This window comes from Lynx rufus, unplaced genomic scaffold, assembly GCF_022079265.1.
Source record: "Lynx rufus isolate CCGP_SWC_20201006 ecotype Redwood Valley unplaced genomic scaffold, mLynRuf1.p SCAF_30, whole genome shotgun sequence".
Taxonomy (NCBI): Eukaryota; Metazoa; Chordata; class Mammalia; order Carnivora; family Felidae; genus Lynx; species Lynx rufus.
The window spans coordinates 8423721-8449325 of NW_025814846.1; the positions used below are offsets into that span (position 1 = coordinate 8423721).

General features: G+C 38.5%; 1 protein-coding gene across 2 annotated transcripts in view; it reads left to right on the forward strand.

Moving 5' to 3' along the window:
- The first annotated feature begins 4559 nt into the window (after positions 1-4559).
- The window catches only part of ARHGEF9 (Cdc42 guanine nucleotide exchange factor 9), a 133941-nt gene continuing 112895 nt past the window's right edge, over positions 4560-25605 (forward strand). Inside the window, exon 1 of one of the 2 annotated variants that reach the window (XM_047092575.1) lies at positions 4560-4736. In XM_047092575.1, coding sequence (XP_046948531.1) covers positions 4611-4736 — 126 coding nt within the window. In that variant the 5' untranslated portion in view covers positions 4560-4610. The remainder of the gene's footprint in view (positions 4737-25605) is intronic. The other variant, XM_047092577.1, reaches the window with a different exon arrangement.

The window sequence follows — 25605 nt, forward strand, 5'->3', positions numbered from 1 at the left end:
TCCTTGGTATCCTCATTAGGTACTGAAAGCTTCATTTGTTTCTCTGGCTCTTCTTCTCTTCCTCACCTCCCATTGTTGCTGTTTCCTGAGGTTTCTGATCTTCTTTCTTAGCACTTTCTTCCAGGGAAAACTTCATTGGTTTCCACAATTTCTGAGCCATTGACTCCAAAACCTATATAACTATCTTTCCTGATACCTCTTGAACTTGAAATCTACCTGCATATCTTGCTGGCCCCCCATATTCAACACATTGGAGAGAAAATTTGTCATCTCTTTTTCCCCCTCCCAAACCAGCATTTCCTCATGTAACTCTCATGACACTTTGACTTGAAACATCACCCCACCCCAAATCTACTTTGATTTCTTCCTTTTCCTCAAACTAGATTTAAGAGCCTTCAAACAGGACTCCATCCTACCTTTCTAGCTGTCCTTCCCCAACTCCCCCAACCCCCTCTTCCCAGCCCTCTCCAAATTCCACTACCTGTTTGCCATCAAATTCCCCATAGTTTTCACCTCTGAGACTTTATGTAGTCTCATTCCTAATTCCTCTGCCTCAAATGCCTTTCCTGATCCCTCTTCAATATGTTACAATCCTACCCATTCTTTAAGGCCTATTTTCAGTGTCCCACAAAATTACTTTAGAGCCTAACAGCCACATATGTTCCTCCCTTCTTCTGAAGTCTTGTACTAGGCCAACATGTACCAAGTACTATAGTAGGCACTGTACATACAGTACTCAGTTTGCCCTCTCTACTACCCTGCCTGTGAGGCAGATATTATTATCCCCATTTTATATATAAAGAAATTGATTACAAAAGTTGTATATCTTGAAACTGTTCTCCTTGGCTTTTGTGATATTGTGCTCCTTGGTATCCTAATTACATGCTGAAAGTTCCATTTTGGTTTGTTTCTCTGACTCTTCTATTCCTCCCATTCTTAAAAACTATGGGGAATTTGATGGCAAACAGGTAGTAGAATTTGGAAAGGGTTGTTAAGAGGGGGTGGGAGAGTTGGAGAAGGACAGCTAGAAAGGTAGGATGGAGTACTGTTTGAAGGATCTTAAATCTAGTTTGAAGAAAAGGAAGAAGTCAAAGTTGATTTGGGGGTGGGGGTGGGGGTGGTGTTTCAAGTTTAGAAAGTCACTGACACTTTCTGAAGTAGGAAAGCCCAGATTTGAAGCTAGGTTTGCTTGCCCTTAACCATTTTGCATACTGCTTGAAGGGCATTCAGTGTTGGTGCCTGAAGGGCCTTTGATCTTCATGTAAGGACTAGGCCTGAATCACAATAAGAAGATAATGGTGGAGGCTCACTGAATGAGTGTTGTATGGAAAATGGGTGAGCAAAGTGCATATTTATAAAAAAAAATGTAGCAATTTAAGTCAATCCTGTACACAAAAGGAGGATTTGAAACCAATTTCCAGCCCAAATTTAGTTCACTTTTAAAACAACTCAGAGGATAGGGGAGTAGCGTCCCCTTATACCTGCTTATATTTGTGACTGGAAACCACAGGAGCCCCATACAGCTACCAACCCCTTCTGGATTAGTCTTCCTCTCATGTCTGCACACATATCCATCAACTCTTGGTTCAGTATGTTGTAATTCATGAAGCAGGTGGGAATATAGAATTATACATTTTTAACAGTATAACCAACCCATCCAATGGCACGATAGCTTATAAGAGCAGACACTGGAGCCAAATTGTAGCTGCATTTGAATTATGTCTTCAATACTTATCAGCTGTATAAATTTAGGAAAGTCATTTAACCTCTCTGAACTTCAGTTTCCTCACCTGTAAGATAGGAATAATAATAGTATTTCCTCATAGGGATGCTGTGAAGCTTCAATGAGTTAATGTGTGTAAAGTACTTAGAATAGTGCCTAACATATAGCAAGTACTCTATATTATCTAATATTATCATCATCATCGTCATCATCACTATCATTATCATCACACCTTTAGCAAGTAGTAGAGCAAGGTCTTAAATCCAGGTGTTCTTTTCTGCCTTCTCTATCTATGGTGTTACTTTGGGAAACAAATGGTCTAGGAGGCTGGCCATCTGCTGACTGTATGCAAATTACTCCTGTTGTATTATACCTGATCTATAAAATTAGGGCTCAACATTGATGATCTTTGAAATGGTTTCCAGTTCTGACTGCCTTTGATTCCAAGTAGGCCCTGACAACAGACTTACAGTTTGTTTATGGACCCTGGATCCTATATTGACCTTGTCCAGAGTATAGCTGGGATCTCTGATCTGAGGGCCTAGGCAGGTCAGCTGGACTAATTGGGGACAAGAGTGAGCCAACTGCTTCTGGGAAGAGCCAAGCATAAGGTTGGAAAGATGACTGTAGAAAGAATACAGGCAGTGGAATTAGCCAGACCTGGGCCTAGGGTACCTAAGACAGCATCATAGATAGTGTCCTGAGCAAAGGATTGGTAATTGATGCCAAGATACTCTTGACCTTTGGTAAAAAGCCAAGGATATAGCCTTAAGCTACAAGTCTTCATGCTGTGATTTGGGGCTGTATGTGCTTATTGAGCCCTAGCAACACCCAGTTGGAAACCATCTTTGGCAGGAGAGGGGAAATTTCTTTATGAAGATTTATTCTATTGAGGCAAGTGACCAGCAATTCTTCTCCACTGAGGTCAGAACAAGAAGAAATTGACTTTCAGTGCAATTGGAAGAAAACAGGTTCAACATAAAAATAAATCTTCTCATAGGAAGGGGAACTAGTCACTTAAAGGTAGCTGTCCATATCTCCTTCTTTTGGATTCTTTAAGAATATGAGTTATATGGTTTGAGATATTATGGATGGAATTTTATGAGTTCAGTATAGCTAATGAGTAGACATTGGTAGTACGGTATTATGGGCATTAGAGCATATGCAGTCAGAAGGCCAGGCTCCATTATTATCAACTTGTATGATTGACCAAAGCACAGGTTATGTATCAAAGCCTCAGTTTCCTTATCTTTAAAATATGGGTAATAGTGACACCTTGCTCATTCAGTGAGGATCAAATGATACAGTAGATGTGAAAATACATTGTAAACTGTAAAGCATGAAACACTTGAAAGGTAGTGTTATAAAAAGTCCTACTGGAAATCTCTCTTGCATCCATGATCAGGAGCCCCCCATGCTGTACCTGACCAACAGAATGCCTTACCTAAGTCAAAAGATCAGTTATTGGATATGTTTTCATGTGTATGCAATGTGTTATGTGCTAATTTCATGACCATGGGGTTATTCTCTAGTTGGCATATTGAAAGACAGACCTATGTGAGAGGATGCATATTCTATATTCTGTCTCTGTTGTTTTTGAACCGTTTTGTCTTTGGGCTTGTGGAGCCACAATTGCCTTAGAGAATCAGCCCTTCCTCAAAACAGATTGATGGAAAAGTTAACATATAGAGAACATGTTCAGAAATTTAGTGCTAGAGAGAGAATTCTTGAATCCCTTGCCTTGACAGGCCATATGTTCTCTATTCTAGAATCTGTTTCTCCAAATGCCAGGAAGATTGATGGCCCATATAGGCTGTAAACAGCTGGGTAAAAAGGGTAACAAACAACATAGGGGTCTGGATGGCAGCCAGAGAGAGGCAGACTCTTTTCTCACCCCCATCCTCATCACTGTGCTTAGATGAGTGTTGTGAATGTGTGTGTGTGGGGGGGGGGGAATGTGGAACTGGGATAGATGTTTTCCTGTTACTGTGTGGATCACAGTCCTACTGGTCATATACTTTAATGACCAGGGTTAAGGTCTTTGCACAGCCCCTGTCTTGCTGTGTGATCCTAAGTTCACTCCTTAGCTTCCTTGTGACTCAGTTTTGCCATCTGTCAAATGCAGGATTCAACCTAGACCCCCTACGTATCTCATAGGGTGGTGGTACAAATCACTGAGTGAATTTATGCCAAGGTTATGTTTTATGGAAGCAAGGCATCACAGAAAGCCATATTCTTTCACACCCATGACCTCTCTGGATGGCATCATGTGTGGGTGAGAACAGGAGGCTGCAGGACTGGAGTCCATTGTGTGTGAGGAATGTCATGATTTGTAACACCTTGGGAGTGGGTTATAGTGGTGTTAAATAATGTACCACCAACTCTCAATTGGTCAGTTCCAAGAAGGAGGAGGAAACAGGGAGGAACACAGAGAATCTAGAACAAATATGTTTGAGCTTAATTTTAGCCTTTGATTTTAACCTCTTCACCCATTCCAGACCCAGGGCTGCCTTTAAGCACTAAGAGAAGATGCATTGGAACTTTCTTTCTTTTCTGGGGAAGGATCTAATGAGTAGGGATAAAAGCATAAGGCTTATGTAGTTCATATTCACATTCTGGGTCATTCCATCCACTGGTTAATGGAAAGTTGACAAGTATTGTTTGTCTTGTGGTCCAGTGGAGCTTGTGCTTCCCAGTGCCATCTCCCTCTCCCCAACCCTTCACCACTAGTATGTCAGTTTTTCCATAACTAGTAGAGTTCTGTGGGTGGGGTAAAGGGCAAGTAAGGTAGCCAGCTGTGTGGACTGAACACATTCTCATTTTGTCTCCTAAGCTGATCACTGGAGATTCCATCGTTAGTGCTGAGGCAGTATGGGATCACGTCACCATGGCCAACCGGGAGTTGGCATTTAAAGCTGGCGACGTCATCAAAGTCTTGGATGCTTCCAACAAGGATTGGTGGTGGGGCCAGATCGACGATGAGGAGGGATGGTTTCCTGCCAGCTTTGTGAGGGTGAGTGTCAGTCAGCCTTCACTCCCCTCTCCTGTCTCCTTGGCTACCTGCCCCTGGCTCCCCCTTCACCAGCCTCTTTTCTCCTGTTCATTTCTCTCCTGGTGGCTCCTCTCACAATTTTTCCTTTTTTTTTTTTTTAACCAAGGACTTGAGCCTCCTTTAATCTTTTCCCTTCTAATTTTGAGTCTTTTCTTTTTATCCCTTATTTATTTTAACAATTCCCATATTCTGCCTCCTGCCTCCTGTCTCCTAAGTATGGTGGCTTTGTACAAATCACTTCCCTTTTGGCCTTGATGGTTTTTGAAGACTCTTAACTTTATATTGCTGTGAACTTTGCCTTTCTTATATCTCTTCTTTTCTGATTTCATTATTTTCCTTGTCTCCCCTTTTCTTTCGTTTTATAGATCTCTCCCTTCCTTCCTCCTCCCCTCCTCACTCCTCTCTGCCTCCTTTGTCTTCTTTCTCTTATTTAGGAAAGCATGAACACGCCTGTGTGTTGTCTTCAGCTATTAATGTAAGAGTGTGGGCTCTCTACCCTCTCAGGGGCTAGAGTTTACTGATTGCATATCTTACTTTGAGTGAGGTGACTGGGATTTAAGATGTGTTCAGGGTGGGAAGCAGTCACCTTGATGGGGCTTTTAAGGTCTTGGCCCTTTTGACATTGTGCCATGAAGAACCTGGCCCTTAATAGAAGGGGCTCTTGAGAAAGGTTTCCTTAGCAGTTTCTGCTTCCTCTGGGTTATCAATTAGCAGAATGCTATGGGGGAAGAGCACTGGCCTGATGTCTCAGCTTTTGGCCTTCCTTAGAGTTATGAGCTAGAATATGTTTTTGTTTTTTTGTTGGTAATTGTGGGCTCTGATTCCCCCAACCCCCATCCACAAAATGGTGTTGACAGTTCTTTCATGCCAGTAGAGATCACAGTGAAATGACTTTGTGGCAGTACAAATACGAAAGCTACGTTAGGATGTCTTATGATCATCCCTACCACAGCCTATCACGTTTTGTTAGTTTCTTCTGTAAGATACCTGATGCCAAACAAAATATCAGAGTGGCTTGGGCTCCTGGAAGACGAAGGGCATCAGGATTATCATCACATTGTGACATGAGGGAAGGAGCAGGGCATTTGGAGTCAGATAACCCACAATGCAATTTCAGCTTTACCACCTCCCAACTCCATGGCTTTTGGAAAGACTTCAGTTCCCTGAACCTTGATTTCCTCATCTGAAAAATAAGGATAACAGAATTTTATGAGGATTAAATGAGATCACATAAAGGTCTAAAGTGTTTAGCACAGTGCTTGGCACATGGTGGGTAACTGGCAAATGGTAACTTGATTTATCACCAGTATTATCCTCCTCATTATCACCCCACCACGTTATTAGCTCCAAAAGGTCTATGTATCAAGGCTGGCCTTAGTGGTTAAAAAAGGCCTCCTTTCTTGGAGGACTTTAAACCTAGGAAACACTGTTATCTGGTTGGAATTATTTAGGTGAGGTCAGTACTCAGAAGCAGAGAGGTAGACAAAATGATCTTTCATCCTCTTCTGTCCTGAAAATCTCCTAATGAAATATCCAATCCTTTTTCCTCTATGTATATGGCATCTTCCGTCAGTCTTCAAGTGTCATCTCTGTTCCAGCTTAGCCTTGCTGCTTGATGAATTGGTCCCAGGGGTAATCAGAAAGAAAACATCAGTAACCATGGGTCTTTAGGATTAGTGTGTGGTCCTGTAAAGAAACAGCTTGTGTGTCTTGTGCTGACAGACCCTTCTTTAAAGGAAGGATTAAACTGTACCCCAGTGTTACCCCAATTCAAATGTATTTGACGTTCTGTGAAATGTCATTTTTATAATAAACAGTAAATAAAGGGATGGGGCAGAGTGATTCAGGGAGGCAAATGGCAGAGCCAAGCTTTAGCATATCAGTGAACTGGCATTTATGCTTCTGCTTCCAAGACCAGGAGAAGCACACATTCCCAGCAGCTGAAGCTTACCTTTGAGAAGACCACTGACTGGCTCAGGCGTGCATGACAGAGTCTAGCCTAGGGTTTTCTGCCCTGGCTTCATGATGAAATAAATCACATGGGTGAAAAAAAAAACCCATCAAAATGTTTTTTTTTTTTTTTTAACATCAAAACTCAGGCTCTAGGCTAGTTAAATCAGAATCTTTGATGTTGGGAACCACTGCTCTATACCAGAATAGTGTTGTATGTAACTGATGAATCACTAAATTCTACTTCTGAAACTAATATTATATTGTATGTTAACTAAAATTTAGTAAATAAAAAAAGAAATATAATGTTAGCCATAAATGTGAGCCACATGAATCACAAATTGAAGCCACAAATATAATTAAATTTTTCTAGTAGCCACAGTAAAAAACGTAAAAAAAAAATACAAAAATACAGGTGAAATTAATTTTCATATATTTTCTTAACCCAATGTATCCAAAATATTATCATATAATATATATTATCACTATGAAAATTGTTAATAATATATTTTTCTACTGAAATTTGGTGTGTATTCTATGATGGCAGTATATCTTCGTTTACATTAGTCACATTTCAGGTGTTCATTAGCCACATGTGGCTAGTTGCTACTGTATTAACACAAGTCTAGACTGAGGACTGTGATAACAGACTAGGGCCATTAATGACAGGGTACAAGTCATAATTTAGAGATCCAGTATTCTATCTACTATACTAATATTTATTCTTTGAGAAATTAAGATCGCATTACATATTGCCTCAGATTGTATCCAGAATGAGCATTTGATCATTGTGAACCTTTTTGTTTTAATAATAGTTGAATTTTTCACACCTCTACATGGGAGTACATGGAACCCTAGGGGCCAGCTGTTGTGGTGTTATAAGTAAAAAGAAAGGGGGTCAGGCTGTTTCATGAATGATATGAATGATATGAATATTTTTGTGGTGTTACCAGTAAAAGGAAAGGGGGTCAGGCTGTTGCATGAATGTTATGAATATTATCTCTTTCAATTCTCCTTTATGAGAATTTATGTTTAGGTTTACATTTCTGGTGGGATTTTGTGATACTCAAGGGATTGAATGATGGAGGTTGTATAGACTCTTATCTAGTAGATATTTTCTAGTAGTAGATATTTTAAAATAAAATTGCTGTCTCCATTATTCTACATTGATTTTGGTTGAGGTTAGAATGGTATTATGGAAATGGTACTAGCTATATTAAGAAATGATAGACCTGAGTCCTAGTCATGGATCTCTCAATCATTTGGTATATGATCATGGGCTTTTATTTTTTCCTTTATTTCTGAAGCACCTTCTAGAATTTATTCAAGCTCTGACATGTATAGGTAGGACATAGAAGGAAATCACATTGAACTATTGAATCTTTATTAGTGCTGATGTAGTTGGTAGGTACATGGGTAACTTTCTGGGATACTGCACCTTCATGTTATAGGACAGTGACCTGCTTTATCCAGACTCACCTTGACCTGAGATTCAGTAACTCCTTGAAAACATCATCCCTAGGTTGTTTGGCACATACATGAAAGTATATTAGGAGGGAAAACACTTTCCACTGAACTCCATACCAACTGGACACCTTTGTGGATCACTGAACCAACTTGGTCACTGATGTAGTGGGGCATCCCCATTCCCTACCTGGAAGTCCCATTGTTGTATGAGCACCCCAGTACTAGGATAGATAATCAAGGGTTCTTAGGGTAGTTCTGTCCAAGCTAGTCTTACTTTTTATTAAGTTAAAATCCAGTGTGGAGTCTAAGGAATGCAAATTCTTTTAGTTTCCAAGTTTTTAGTTAAATTCCAGCTAATTAACATACAATGCAGTATTAGCTTCAGGTGTAGAATTTAGTGATTAATCACTTCTGGTGCTCATCACAAGTGCCTTCCTTAATACCATCACCTATTTAACTCATCCCCCCAACCTGCCACGCCTCCTGCCACCACCTCCCCTCCAGTAACCACCAATTTGTTCTCAATAGTTTAGAGTCTATTTCTTGGTTTGTCTCTCTCTCCCCCAGACCCATGTTCATTTGTTTTATTTCTTAAATTCCACATATGAGTGAAATCATATGGTATTTGTCTTTCTCTGACTGATTTATTTCACATAGCATTATTTCTCTAGCTCCATCCACATCATTGTAAATGGCAGGATTTCATTCCTTTTTATGGCTGAATAGTATTCCAGTGTGTGTGTGTGTGTGTGTGTGTGTGTGTGTGTGTGTGTGCGCGTGTGTGTATGTGTGTGTGTACCACATCTTCTTTATCCACTCATCAGTCGATGGGCATTTGAGCTGTTTCCATAGTTTGGCTATTGTTGATAATGCTGTTGTAAACATCAGGGTGCATGTACCCCTTCAAATCAATATTTTGATATCCTTTGGGTAAATTCCTAGGAGTGCAATTGCTGGATCATGGGGTAGTTCTATGTTTAACTTTTTGAGAAACCTACATACTGTTTTCCAGAGTGGCTGCACCAGTTTGCATTCCCATCAACAGTATAACAGGGTTCCCCTTTCTCCAGATTCTCACCAACACCCATGGTTTCCTGTGTTGTCAATTTTAGCCATTCTGACAGGTGTGAGATGATATTCACTATAGTTTTGATTTCCATTTCCCTGATAATGAGTGATGTTGAGCATCTTTTCTTGTGTCTGTAGGCCATCTATTTGTCTTCTTTGGAAAATGTCTATTCATGTCTTCTGCTCATTTTTAACTGAATTATTTGTGTTTTTTTGGGTGTCGAGTTTTATAAGTTCTTTATATATTTTGGATACTAATGCTTTATCAGATATGTCATTTGCAAGTATCTTCAACCATTCTGTAGACTACCCTTTAGTTTTGTTGATTGTTTCCTTCGCTGTGCAGAAATTTTCTATTGTGAGGAAGTTTGTTTTTGCTTTTGTAAGCAACCCAGATTCTTGCATCATTTGTGCTGTTAGATGTGCAGCTTGAGCAGCTTTCTGTACATCTTTGAAACTCAGTTTTCCTCCTTGTAAAATGGGGATAATTGAGTATTATGAAAATATTCTGTAACCTGTGGTATCTTGGTTACCTGTAATTAGGAAGTTTGATGCCATTTTGGCTGCTTTATAAATTGCTAGGTATATGTGTCTTCTACCCAGTCAAATATTCGAATTTCCTGTTTTTCAGAATTTTATTCTGTATGTGTGTTTGTGTGTGTGTGTCTGTGTGTGTTATCAGATTTTCTCCCTTCTGAACTTGGGATATAGCTTTACAAAAACAATGCAGGAGTTGATGTACTTTGCCAGCAATTAGGTTAAGTGAATTACAGCTTTCTGAACATCAGTCCCCATATGTAGCTATTGACATCTTCAGCTGCTTTCCTGGGATGATTTCCCCCCGGGAGCTGACAGCAGACTGCTGAGATATGATTGTACCTAGAAGTAGCAAATCCCACCCCTCTAGTGGGCCTCCTTTTACATGCGGAGCCCTAACTCCAAATCATTCTGGCTCTCATTTTGTTTGTCTCCATGTAAAAAGGGGCTTTGTTTCTGACTCTGGGTCATGGCCTGGGGAGGACCTACTGCCCACTTGAGGGCAAGATGTGTACAGGACACATCTTATTTGTGGTAGTAGGTGAAGCCTGTGTGACAAAGCATAGGTTTGGTCAGAAAGTAAAGAGCCTGTTCAGATATCATCAGCATGTATTTTCCTTGTTTCTTCAAATTCTAGATTTCTCTGGTTTCTGGCCTAGCTTGAGGCAAGGGATTGAAAGGATGAGCTAATCAGGTCATTACTGTTATTCCTTGCAATTGTACAGATTAGATGTCACAGTAACTGTCTCCTATTTATAGGGAAGCTCACTGTTTCAGAGTGTTTCTTGGCTTTTAATTACGTAGAATCTCTTTTTGGCTGCATTTTGGGAAAGATTTTCACATGTATGAAACCCTAGACTCATAGTAGATTTAGAATTGGAAACACTCATCTTTGCCAGCAGCAGCCAACTTAGATTTTTATGGGGTCCATATCAGTAACTTACATGAGTAAAGCAATCTGAGACTAGGGTAAGTGGGGGTATGTGTCCAGTTGAAAATCTATATGAAATTTAAAGTGAAAAAAAGTGATTTTGATGGTTCTTATTGGTGGGGTAGGGTGTAGGAAGGAGGAAAATCCAGTGGGCTGAGATTTTCTGTTTTTTTTTAAAGAAAAGCCAGAAATTGGATTTTATGTAAAAACCTCCATACTTTAAGTGTTGATCAGTAATTCACTTTTTTTAAAAAGAAATACTGTGAGGGACAAACAGAACACATCTGTGGGCTAAATTGGTTCTCCAAGTCTCAGCTTGTGACCACTGATCAGCCCGACCTCCTAATTGTATAAATTCTGAGGAGACATAAATCCAGAAAATGCAAATGACTTGCTCAACTTATGTAGTGAATTAGTGACAAAACCAGCACTTGAATGTAGACCTCCTGAATCTTAAGACAGTTAAAGTCTTTGTCTAGTAAGTATAATGTCTGGGCTCCTTCAGGTATGATTTCTGTTCATTTCTTTTCCTGTGAATGGGCCATAATTTCCTGTTTCTTTGTATGCCTTGTAATTTTTTCATTGAAACTGGAAATTTTGAACATTTTAGTGTCATAACTCTAGAGATCAGATTATTCACCTTCCTCAGGATTTGCTGTAGTTGATTGTTGAGGGCTGTGGTCTGTTTGTTTTGCGACTTTTCCAAAGTTTGTGTGTGTGTGTGTATGTGTGTGTGTGTGTGTGTGTGTGTGTGTGTGTGTGTGTGCACGCAAAGACTGTATTCCTTGTCATGTGTGGTGACTAAAATCTCTGTTATGTTATCTTATTGGTCTGCCAGTCACCTGACAGAGAATTATTTAAGTACTGAAGTCAAGAAAAACAAACAAACGAACGAACAAAAAACGTTATTCTCCTGCTCTTTGCAGCTTGGCTCTGAGCTGGGGCACTTCTTCAACACTACTCCGTGCTGCTCACAGTTTTGCCTTAGTTTTCTTTTACTACTCTCCTATTCTCATGTAACCCACTCCTCCAAAAGTGTAAGCCTATAATTCTTTCAGGCTTTTTCTGAGCATGAATCTATTCCAAGTCATGTATGTTGTACCCTTACTTCCTCAGTGTGTACAGTGGCCTTCTGAGTCCTTATTCTCCCAAGGAATTTCTTTCTCAGTCTCTTCCTTCCTGTGCTGTTGGGTCTGTTTTCTACTTTCCCCTTCTTCCATGCCTTACTCTAAGTGATCATAGGCAATGTATATCTTTAAATCTTTTAACAGAAGCAGTCACTGCCTGGGAAGCCACTTTAGCCCAAGGGAGTAGGGGTACAAAACAAAGTTGTTTTTTTGTTTTGTTTTTTGACTGTTCTCTGTGCCTGTCCCTAAGTGCCAAACAGGTCAAAATACACAGCCACAGTATTTTATGAACAATATCATTAGCCTGGCACCAGCAAGTTGCATAAGGAAAAGGGAACCCTCTTGCATTGTTTGTGGGAATGCAAACTTGGGAATGCAAACTTGTGGGAATGCCTCTCAGCTGCTGGGGAAAAGGGGATAGTAGACAAATGAACAAAAATGCCTCAACATTCTCTAACACATTTTAGCTTCCTCTTTTTGCATTAAGAAATCCCTGATTGCAGTAAGCTTTGGATCAGATTCTAGAATTTTGAAAAAGTTGGTTCTATCAGTATTTGCAAGCTAATGATTGTTTCAGTGGAGGGACTGAGTTTTGTACATCCTAATCTATAATTTTTAGCGATGTTACTCCCCGCTTGAATCTTAATCCTGTGCTTGCTGGGCTGTAGAATATCAGGAAAGGATATGCTTGGGCTGCTAACAAGACTGTTAACACTTGAGGACCTACCTCCATTCAGTGGCAACACTGTTTTGCTTTCTTGTGATGACTTAATATATGCCAGCCATTGTTTATCCACTCAAGCTTCAAATGGATATAGGCCTTTAGCCTTAACCATCTACATAGAAGTTTCTTGTTTGTGGACCTAGAGGTGACTCATTACAGAATATGTGAGTTGAGGCTGACATTAGTAGGAAGGGCCTTTCTCTCTAGTTTACAGAGATTTATCTCCTCCATAGTATAATTTAAAATGTCATTATTAGCACTTACATGATCTATCTTAATGGGTTCTCACTGTGTACATGCTTTGGATGAGATCATTTACTACATCCTTTGGCTAATTGGAAGGGGATTTTTTAAAATATGGAGCCATCTTCAGCTCAGAGAAAACCCTAAATCTGACTGTTGCCTGACCCACGTGATTTCCTCCAAATTCAAGTAGGTCACACTGTTGGTCTCTTTTAGAATCTCCCAAATTTAAAGCAACATTGAATGTCATATAGTGTATCCCATAGCCTCTAGGCAGGAGTTACAACCAAATAGCCCTGAACTTCTGAGAACCTGGCCAGAGTTCTTTGTTAAAAAGTAGTTGAAGATAACATTTAGCAGATCAAACTCTCCTGCCTCTCCTTCCCTTCCACCACATGATCAGAGAAACACACGATCAGGGGAGGGGCAGAGAGAGAGGGAGAAAGAATCTCAAGCAGGCTCCATGCTCAGCATGGAGCCCAACATGGGGCTTGATCTCACGACTGTGAGATCCTGATATAAGCCAAAATCAAGAGTTGGGCACTTAACTGATTGAGCCATCCAGGCACCCTCCAAAAACAAATGACCTAATTAAAAAATGAGAAGACATGATTAGACATTTTTCCAAAGAAGACATCCAGATGGTCAACAAACATATGAACATTTTCACAGCATCACTGATCATCAGATAAATGGAAACCAAAATTACAATGAGATATCACTACACACCTCTCAGAGTGGGTAAAATCAACAACACAAGAAACAACAGGTATTGGTGAGGATGTGGAGAAAAGGGAACCCTCTTGCATTGTTTGTAGGCATGCAAACTCAGGTGCAGCCACTCTGGAAAGCAGTGTAGAGGTTCCTCTACAAGTTAAAAATATAACTACCCTATATTACAGCAATTGTACTACTAGGCATTTACCCAAAGAATAAAAAAAAATACTAATTCAAAGGGATACATGCTCCCCAATGTTTATAGCAGCATTATCTACAGTAGCCAAACTATGGAAATAGCCAAAGTGTCCATTGACTGATGAATGGATAAAGAACACACACATACACAATAGAATATTACTCAGCCATAGAAAAGAATGAGATCTTGCCATTTGCAAGGACATGGATAGAACTAGTGAATATTATGCTAAGTGAAATAAATCAGAGAAAGACAAATACAATAAGATTTCACTCATGTGGAATTTAAGAAACAAAACAAATGAGCAAGGGGAGGGAAAAAGAGACAAACCAAGAATCAGATTCTTAGCCATAGAAAACAACCTCATGGTTACCTGAGGGGAGGTGGGTGGGGGGATGGGTTAAATAGGTGATGGGCATTAAGGAGAGCACTTGTGATGAGCATAGAGTGTTGTATGTAAGTATGGAATCACTATATTGTGCACTTGAAACTAATATTACATTGTTTGTTAGCTAACTAGAATTTAAGTAAGAAGTTAATGAAAAGTCATCTAATTCAGCTTCGTTGTTGCTGTTTGAACGCCTCCAAAATGTTCCTACCTCCTAAGTGTTCATCCAGTCACTGCTTTTATGCCTCCATTAACAAGTGGCTCCCTATCTTTTCAGACCACTGATTGTAGGTGAAGACAACTCTGAGAGAGTTTGTCCTTATGTTGAACTGAAATCTGTCTTTCTGGAACTTCTACTCATGGAAATGGTGTAAGTGGCTAAGAGCACTATCTCTGTAGATAAAATCTGGATTAGAATAGTAGCCTTCCTATTTATTAGCAGTATAACGATGGGCAGATCACTTGTATTTTCTTTGCTTCAGTGACCTCATCTTTAATTTGATGAGATAATAGTACCTACCTCATTAATTTATTGTGAGGACTAAACAGAACTATGCCTTTTGCATAATTCTTTTAAATTACTGATAGTAGGTTCTGACATATAGAAAGCAATAATAATGATACTACTAGTAGCAAATTTTCAATGTTAATAGTGGAAGTAATGTCCTTATTTTACCCCACCCCCACACCCTCCTCAGAATGCACTGACCCTCTACTCTGTAGTTCTTCAGACATCTGAAGTCTGAGATGAAGTCTACTAAGCCTCACCTGTTAACACTCCAGGCCTCTGTATGTGGCTAGATGGAGGCCATTTGCCCAGTAAAAGCTTTTGTTCCTCCACTTAGTCACTTGTATGAAGACATGGGCTGCATGGAAGCTCAGAGATGTTGATACTGCCAGCCTCACAAAACTAATAGAAATGGCGTTATAAGTAATGAGTCTGCTGAATATGTAATTGAATGGTGTAGTTTCTTGGCTGCTCTGGCTTCTACCAACAGGCATAATTTTACTGGGGCTATACATAAGCAGTTAGCCCTCATTTATGACTGCATAAATTTTAGAACACTGTTATACATTGCAGTCAGAAATGAATTGGAAAAATATCTTTTGTAAGATGTATTGGGGGAACAGAGCCGTTGTAATAGGCCTGTAAATTCTGCCAATTTGTCCAGCTCTTTAGCTGTTTGATAAGCTTATTAAGGTAGTGAGGTTATTGACTCAGTGGGGCTTGAGACTGAGGGTCATATGTGGGGTGGACTCATGCCCTCATTCAGTTATATATTAGGCAAGTATAAGTTACTGTTAAGTAGCACATTTAATAATGGTGTTACAAATCAGACAAGGCCAGCAGTAGCCCTGAAGCTGCAATACAGTCAGATAAACTTGAACTGAGGCCAGATCTTAGAAGTTTACCTTTCCATATGGGTTGGAGTGGGCTGAGGGCACGGGATGAGTGAGGACCCTTCCAACTGCACATGTTTGGGGAAAGTCCAACACAGTAGGTAGAGTGCAGTGTCAGTAGAAAGCAGATAAGGTAGCTTCGCTGCCATGGCAAATGGTTGGTATTAGTGGGTCTAACATCGAATTGCTGCTGGCTGTGCTTCAATTAAGCAGGTGACCAGGAATCCAGAAACAGGCAGTGTGCAGTGAATCAGTAATGGTTTCCTCATATGTAGAATAAATCTGTTCATCCAATAGATGATCCTCAAGTTGTTACTGAAGAGGTACAAATGTACTTTATTTAAATTTCTAAAAAATGTTTATTTTTGAGAGAGACTGAACAAATGGGATGGGGCAAAGAGAGAGGGAGAAACAGAATCTGAAGCAGGCTCCAGGCTCCGAGCTGTCAGCACAGAGCCCAATGTGGGGCTCAAACCCACAAACCATGAGATCATGACCTGAGCTGAAGTCAGATGCTTAACCGACTGAGCCAGCCAGGTGCCCCTGTACAGACATAATTTAGACCTGGAGCCCATCCTACAGAAGTCTGATAGATATGAGAACTTACGCAGAAGGGAAATGTCTTACCTAAGCTCTGTGACCTTGGCCAAATCATTTCTCTTGGAAGGCCTCAGTTTTCTCCAGCTCATAATCTATATATTATTTTTCATTAAGGTAAAATACACATAACATAAAATTTACCATTTTGGGTCTTTTAAAGTATGGAACTCAGTGCATTTATGATGTTTTACAACTATCACCACCATCTAGTTTCAGAACTTTTTAATCACTCCTAAAAGAAACCCATACCCATTAGCAGTCATTCCTCATTCCTCCCTCATCGCAGTCCCTGGGCTCCATAATATTTTGTACACAGGTCTGCAGTTGGAAGGTAGACGATAGTTAGGGAAGGAATATTGTTTAGTAGCAGCTGAGGTCAGGGAGAGGCATATGACTGGAGTAGCCACAGGAGAATACCTTAGCCTGGATAGGGACTACAAGGAGTTAGAAATACAAGGCAGAACAATAAACAAGGAGCAGGCCAGATTTGGAACAGTGGTAGAGTTCTGCAGGATGAGATAGTGAGACCCTGCCAGTATAGTAATAAATGGCATGGCCTAGACAAGATAACAGTTCTGATTTCAAAGCCAGTGTTTTTCCAGGTCACTATGCCAAAATAGGTTTTCTGAATGTCTGTCAAATATTGTGATCTTTCTGGAAGATGAATAACTCAGGTCAGCTTGATTTCAGCATCCTCCCTTAGTGTGGCTTTCACCCTGAAATCAGAGAGGGCAGGGTTTTGTACTTCCATATATCTGGATAGTTTAACTAGAACCCTTATCTTTCTTTTATCCCAAACAGACTGCAAATCAAAGGAAATACAGGTAAAATGAACATTTAAAGGTCCTGGCAGTCAATTAATATGTATGTGTCTACACATGTTATTTGTTTGCTGCTACTCCCCCAAGAGCACAAGACCCTGCACATAATGTTTGTGAAATAAATCCTGGGTGATTTAATTTGGCACAAGTATTATTTTTGTGGCTATTTAACTAATATAAACCTAAATTCTATCAAGTTCTAACCAGGCAATAGGCCAATCAAAACCAATTAAAAGGAAAAGACTTAGGTGTAATATGGGGCATAGTCTGTTTCAGAGACATCTAATGGGTTTTTTTTTTTGGTCACAATTATACTATTAAATATAGATTTGAATAGATATTTGAATGCCTACATATTGAACATATATACTATGGAAAGTATTTGAAATATTTGAGGGTATTTACTTGATTTGAAATATTTTTTCAATGTTTAAAAACTTATTTATTTTTGACAGAAAGTTTGTATATATTTAAGGTATACAATTTAATATTTTGGTATATGTATACATTGTGAAATTATTATCACAAACTTCTTAACATATCCATCACTTCTTGTAGTTAACTATTACTATTTATGTAAGAACACCTGAGTTTAATTCTCAGAACATTTCAAGTGTATAATATATTATTATTACCTATAGTCAACATGCTATACGTTAGATATCCAGAATTTATTCATCTTATAACTAAAAGTAGTATCCTTTGATGAATATCTTCCCTTTTCCCTGATAGCCATCATTGTACTTTCTGTTACTATGAATTTGACTTTTTTTAGATTCCATATATAAGTAAGATGAAGTGATCTTTCTGTATCTGGCTTATTTCACTTAGTTTAATATCCTCCAGTTGCAACCATGTTGTTGCAAATACCTGTATATACTTTTTTTTATATATTGGGGTGCCTCGGTGGCTCAGTTGGTTATCTGACTTGGTTTTTGCTTCAAAAGTCATGGGATTGAGCCCCATGTTGGGCTCCACACTGAGCACAGAACCTGCTTGGGATTCTCTCTCTCTCCCTCTGCTCCTCTCTCCCACTCGCTCACTCTCTCCCTCTCAAATAAAAAAAAATAATTAAAAAAATTTTTTAAAGTTAATTTAAAATAAAAAATAAACAGTACTATTCCCTTGTGTATATATTCCATTTTGTGGAGTTTTCTTTTCCATTTATCTATTGACTGGCATTTATGTTGTTTCCCTATGTTGGCTACTGTGAATAAAGCTGTAATGAACATGGGAGTGCAGATTTCTCTTTGAACCAGTGATTTTATATCCTTTGGATATATGCCCAGAAGTGGAGTTGCTGGATCATATAATAGTTCTACTTTTAATTTTTTTGAGGTACCTCAAAACTGTTTTCCATGATGGCTGTACCAATTTACATTCCTACCTATAGTGCACAAGGGCTCACTTTTCTCCACATCCTCACCAACATTTGTTATCTTTTGACTTTTTGACTAGCTATGCTAACATGTATGAGGTGGTATCTCATTAATGTTTTAATTTTCATGATCTCAGGTCATGATCTTGTTCAAGCCCTGCATTGGGCTCTGGGCTGACAGCTCAGAGTCTGGAGCCTGCTTCGGATTCTGTGTGTGTCTCTCTCTCTGCCACTGCCCTGCTCACACTCTGTCTCTGTCTCTCAAAAAGTGAATAAACATTAAAAAATATTTTAAAAAATGTAGTTTAGGTCCAATATTTCCTTATTGATTTTCTCCTGTATGATCTATAAATTGTTGAGAGTGGGATACTGAAGTCCCCTACTATTATTGTGTTGTTATTTCTCCCTTCAGATCTGTTAATATTTGCTTTCTATATTTCGGTGCTCTAATTTTGGGTGCACATGTATTTACTATTGTTATTCCTCTTAATGTATTGATCCCTTTATGATTATATAATTACCTTCCTTGTCTCTTATTACAGTTTTGACTTCTAATCAACCTTTTTTTTCTGATATAGGTATAACTACCCCTACTCTGTTTTGGTTTATATATTCATGGAATATATTTTTCCATTACTTTCAGCCTAGATGTATCCTTTTTTCTTTTATTTTTTTTAACTCAAATATAATTAACATACAGTATTTTATTAGTTTTGGGTGTACAATATAATGATTCAAAAATTCTATATATTTTTAGTGCTCATCAAGGTAAGTGTATTCTTAATCCCTGTTATGTATTTTACCTATCCCCACACCCACTTCCCCTTTGGCAATCACCAGTTCATTCTCTGTATTCAAGTCTATTTTTGTTTGTCTCTTTTTTTGTTCATTTGTTTTGTTTCTTAAATTCCTGAATAGACATTTTTCCAAAGAAGACATACCAATGGCCAACAAACACATGAAAAGATGCTCAACATCTCTATTCATCATGGAAATGCAAATTAAAACCACAATGAGATATTACATTACACTTGTCAGAATGCATAAAATCAAAAATACAAGAAATAACAAGTGTTGGCAAGGATGTAGACAAAAAGGAACCTTGTACACTGTTGGTGGGAATGCAAATTGGTGCAGCCATTGTGGAAAACAGTATTCAGGTTCCTCAAAAAGTTAAAAATAGAATTACCATATGATCCAGTAATTACACTTTCACATATTTACCCAAAGAAAATGAAGACACTAATTCACAAAGATATATGAACTCCTATGTTTATTGCAGCATTATTTATAATAGCCAAGATATGAAAGCAACCCAAGTGTTCATTGATAGCTGAATGGATAAAGTAGATGTGGTATACACACACACACACACACACACACACACACACACACACACACAATGGATTATTACTCAACCATTAAAAATTCATGAAATTTATGGGCTACTGGGTGGTTCAGTCAATTGAGTGCCCAGTTTCAGCTCAAGTCATGATGTTGCAGTTTGTGAGTTCAAGCCCCGCTTTGGGCTCTGTGCTGACAGCTCAGAGCCTGGAGCCTTCTTTGGATTCTGTGTCTTTCTGTTCCTCCTCTACCTGTGCTCTCTCTCTCTCTCAGAATAAAAAAACATTTTTTAAAATCATGAAATCTTGCCATTTGTACCAACATGAATGGACTTAGAGGATATAATGCTAAGTGAAATAAGTCAATCAAAGTAAGACAAAAAACATGATTTCACTCATATGTAGAATTTAAGAATCCTTAAATATCCCTAAAGCTTAAGTCAACCCCATAGCCAGCATATAGTTGGGTCTTGTATTATATCCATTCAGTCACTCTGTGTCTTTTGATTAGAGATTTTAATCAATTTTCTTAAAGTAATTATTGGTAAGTAAGTACTTATTATTGCCATTTTGTTCATTGTTTTCTGGGTGTTTTATAGATTCTGTGTTTCTTCCTCTCTTGCTCTCTTCCTTTATGATTTGATTATTTTCTATACTGGTATACTTTGATTCCTCTTTATCTTTTATGTATCTACTATAGATTTTTGTTTTATGGTTGTCATAAGGCTAACACAAAACATCTTAAGAGTTTTAATAGTCTACTTTAAGCTAATAACAAGTTTGTCCTAATACAAAAGCTCAACACTTTTACACTCCACACACATTTTATGTTTTTGATATCATTGCTTATATCTTTTCTAGTTTTATTTAAATTCCACTTAATTAACATACAGTGTAATATTAGTTTCAGGTGTACAATATAGTGATTCAACACTTTCTTACATATTTTTATATTGTGTATCCATTAACAAAATATTGTAGCTATAGTTATTTATAATGTTTTTGTCATTTATTCTTTATATTAGAGTTAACTGATTTACATACAATTCTATTAGAGTATTCTTAGTTTGACTATATATTTACATTTACCAGTGAATTTTATGCTTTCATACAATTTTGTGTTACTAGTCAGCATCCTTTCTTTTCAGCTTGAAAAACTCCATTCCTTGTAATACAGTTCTAGTGGTGGTGAACTTCAGCTTTTATTTATCTTAAGAATGTCTTTATCTCTCTTTCAGTTGATTTTGATGGCTTTGCTGGGTGAAGTATTCGTGGTTGGCAGTACTTTTCCTTTTTTAAAAAAATAAATTTGTGATTTTTAAAATTTATTTTGAGAGAGAGAGAGGGAGGAAGGGAGAGGGAGAGAGAGGAAGGGAAGAGAGAGAATCCCAAGCAGGCTCAATGCAGAGCCCAATGTGGGGCTCAAACCCATGAACCAAAGTCAAGTGTCAGATGCTTGACCGACTGAGCCACTCAGATGTCCAGGCTGGCAGTCTTTTTCTTTCAGTAATTTGAATAAACATCCCACCTTCCTGGCGTGCAAGATTTTTGCTGAGAAATGCATTGATAGCTTTATGGGAGTTCTTTTGTATTTGAGAAGCTCCTTTTCTCTTCTGCTTTCAAGATTTTCTCTTTGTCATTAATTTTTGACATTTTTATTATAATGTTTCTGAGTAAAGTCTTCTTTGGATTGAACCTGATTAGGGACCTTTCAGCTTCAAGTACCTGGATGTCCATATCGTTCCCCAGATTTGGGAAGTTTTCCTCTATTGTTTCTTTAAATAAGCTTTCTGCCAGAGGCATCTAGTTCCTACCCCCTATACATTTTGAACACTTTTGTTGTCAAATTTTTAAATTTTTAATATTTCATTAATTTTTTAATGTTTATTTATTTTTTTTTTTAAATTTTTTTTCAACGTTTATTTATTTTTGGGACAGAGAGAGACAGAGCATGAACGGGCGAGGGGCAGAGAGAGAGGGAGACACAGAATCGGAAACAGGCTCCAGGCTCTGAGCCATCAGCCCAGAGCCCGACGCGGGGCTCGAACTCCCGGACCGCGAGATCGTGACCTGGCTGAAGTCGGACGCTTAACCGACTGCGCCACCCAGGCGCCCCTTAATGTTTATTTTTGAGAGAAAGAGAGAGTGAGACAGAGCGTGAGTGGGGGAGGGCCAGAGAGAGGGAGACACAGAATCTGAATCAGGCTCCAGGTTCTGAGCTGTCAGTACAGAGCCTGACGTGGAGCTTGAACCACGAACCGTGAGAACATGACCTGAGCCGAAGTCAGGCGCCTAACCTACCGAGCCACCCAGGCGCCCCTGTTGTCAAATTTTTAATGCATGCCAATCTGGTGGCTGTAAAATATCATCTCATTGTGGTATTACATTACACTTTTAATATTTCTGAACAAAATGAGCATATTTTCATAGGTTTATTATTCATTCATAATTCCTTATCTGTGAAATGTATCTAAAGTTTTTTTCCCATTTTTTCCTAATGTGTTGTTGGTGTTTCTTTAATTTTTAAGACCTTCTTTATACATTTTGGAGACTAATAATTTATGCAAACATTTCCTCCCAGCTTATGGCTTGTCTTTTACTTTATTTATGCTACCTTTTTAGAGAGAAGTTCTTAAAGTGATGAAACTTATTGATTTCCTTCTTGTTTTTCCTTTTTTTTTTTTGGTTTCTTACAGTTTCTGAGGCCATAAAGTCATTCTTCTAAGTTGTTTTTTGAAAGTTTTTATAGATCTGGTTTTTTTAATTTTTAAAATATTTATTTTTGAGAGAGGGAGAGAGAGAGAGAGAGAGAGAGGGAGCGAGCATGCGAGGAGCAGAGAGAATCTGAAGCAGGATCCAGGCTCTGAGCTGTCAGCACAGAGCCTGCCATGGGGCTCAAACTCACAAACCGTGAGATCATGACCTGAGCCGAAGTCAGAGACTTAACTGACTGAGCCACCCAGGTGCCCCTTTATAGCTCTGTTTTTAATTTTAAGTATTTAATCCCTTGGTAATTTGTTATATATGGTGTGATAAAGGGACCTGATTTTATTTTCTTCCATTTATTAAACACACTCTTATTTTCTCAGTAATTTGCAATGCTAGATCCTGCTGTATCCTGTTCTCATATACATTTGAATTTCTGGTACTTTACAGTTGGTTCCATTGGCTTATCTTCATTATTATAGTTTTACTATAACTATAATATAGTCTTGGCTATAACTATAATAATGTCTTGGCTATTCTTTTTTAAAAATTTATTTGTATACCTTTTATAATGAGCTTATTATGTGTTCCAAAATCCCCATTGAGATTTTGGTTTGAATAAATTTAGTCACTAAATCAAACTAACGAGAATTGATATTTTTATAATATTGAGGCTATCTAAAAGCATGTTTTCACTCTCCATTTATTTCAATTTTAATGCCTCTCAAAAAACTTATTTATTTTCTTCAAAGTGCCTATGAATATTTTCTTTGATTTACTTTTAGCAGTTACATATTGTTTTATAATTATAAATAATATCTTTGTAAAATCATATTTTTCCCTAGATGATATTTAGTAATTTACAAAAATTCTGTTTACTTTTGTATGTTGATTTGACATCTGCCAACTTTGGCAAAGGCATCTAGTTTTGCTGATTAGGCATATTTATGTCTATGAAGTGTTTCCCTGTATCCCACACCAATTCTGGCTTGAGCTCTCACCTTAGGATGGTTTGTCACAAGCAAAAGATATCAATATCTCCAATTCAAACTGTCTGCCTTAATAGGGGCTGTTTAGAGTCTTCCTGTCAATGAAATGGCATTTAGAATGTGAGAGATTTGTGAAAATTATGAAGGCAGTTACAAAAGTACCACCAAAATCCATTTCCTGGCTAGAGACAACAATTTTTTCCCAGATAACATGTTTCCTTGTGGTTCTAGGGCAGATGGTGTCAAATTGGAGGATAATAATAACGGCTAATACTTGACTCTGTGCCAGGGACTGTTCTAAGGGTTTCATATGTATTACCTTATTTAATCTTCATAATGTCCCCATAAAGTAGATTGATATTATTCTCTATATTTTATAGATGAGGAAACAGTATCAGAGATATTAAGTAACTTATTCTACATTACTCAGCAAGGCAGTTGTAGAGCCAGGATTTGAACCCATGTTCCCAAGTCTATACCCTTCAACACTGTCATAGATTGTCTCTCTTGATATTGTCCTGAGTCTTCAGACTTTGCTTCAATCCTGACTGCTTCCTGTTCACTGTGAAGCATCCATTGCCCTCTCTGGCCTTGAATGTCTCATCTAGGATATAGGACTAATAAAGGTATATGTGTCTGCCATACAGGGCAGTTTTGAAATGAGAAAATCCTGTTCTTGAACTAAGCTTTCAGAGAAGCCAGGAACAATAGAAGAATGATAGAAAATGATAGGGAAGGACTTCTTGTGCAGAGGGTGAAGGACAGCCATTAGAATGATACAGGAGTAGAGGTGGGAATAAGTAGGATGTGTTAGAATGACCAGCAAGAGAGGCCTGGCTCATGTTATGGTCTCTGTTAGGAAGGAATGGAGTTCAGTGAGCTAGGTCCATTATAACATGTTAATAGATAACCATGAATGCTGAGATGGGATATCCACATGGGTCTTGTTTTGTCTTTTATCTTTTCCTTTCCTTTCTTTTTTTTTTTTTGTCTGTTGTATAAACAAAATTTTCATTGCTCAGGTTGAAGCTTATTGCCCATTGTGTGTATGCTTGAAAAGGAGAACAATTTGTTAGCAGCCTTATTATAATGATCTTTCATGTGACAGTTATTAAATCTCTTCCCCTTGAGGGACAAAGAATGGTTTCTGTGCTTGATTATACCTGCCATGCTGTTTGGCTTTGTGCCAGATAGAAACATAAAATGCTTCCTGGAATGCATGCTCAGGGACCTCTAAGCATACCTGATTCTCCTGGAAGCTGGGGTTGAGACTCCAGAACAGAGGCAGAATATGTGTGCAAGAAGTGGGAGCTGTGCCTACAACACACTAGGTTTATTTCAGTTTCCCACATCCACCTTTGCAGCCACTGTCATTGTTTAACTGTTGTGGCAGAGAAGGGTGTTTCAGTTACCTTTGTTATAGGAGAGTTCATTTCCTACAACCCCACTCTTTTGTCTGTGTTTTGCCCTTTTGCTGAGTTTTTTGGCTGGGGCTTTCATAAAACAGAAGTACATTAGAGGGCCCTGCTCATGTTTAGAGTTATCTGAAAAAGGAAAAGCCTGCCTTAGGAGATAGTGATCTCATCATTAGTTGTGTTCAAGCAGGAGGGCTGGGCAATTGTTGGCAATGGACATTGTCACTGGAGTTAATGTGTTGATAAAGGGGCTGAGGGTAGTATGGACTGGATGACCTACCATTTCCTTTATAACTCTTATTCCACAACTCTGAGATTCTATTATTTAATGTGACTGGTAGTAACACTTCACTTTCTTGGAGGATGGCTCATGTTTTATTCCTCTCTGGCTGGCTAGATTTGATCTTTGAAAATATTGAGCTGACATTTATACAATATTGCTTACCCATTCTCTTCTCAGAAACATCACACTGCTAGAGCTGGGGAGAGGCTGGCTTTCTGTGACACTGCTTAAGCCCCTGTTGATCTCTTCACAGGTACTAAGGCATAATGCCAGGACCTGAGAGAGCTAGATATTATGGCACCTCTCCTTTAAGAACTACCAAACCATTTGCAGGGAGAGGCTACTAAAGAGGTTGAAAAGTATGTACCAAAGGATGAGTTAGCATGAGTTTAACATGTGGAACAATGAATTCACTGGAGTATGTGCATAGGCACATAAATGCATGGGGAAAGGTCAGAAAGGATTATACAAAACAATTTATAACCATGGTTTCCTTAAGAAAGGTGGAAATAACTGGGATGATGAGTGGTCAAAGGGGAACTT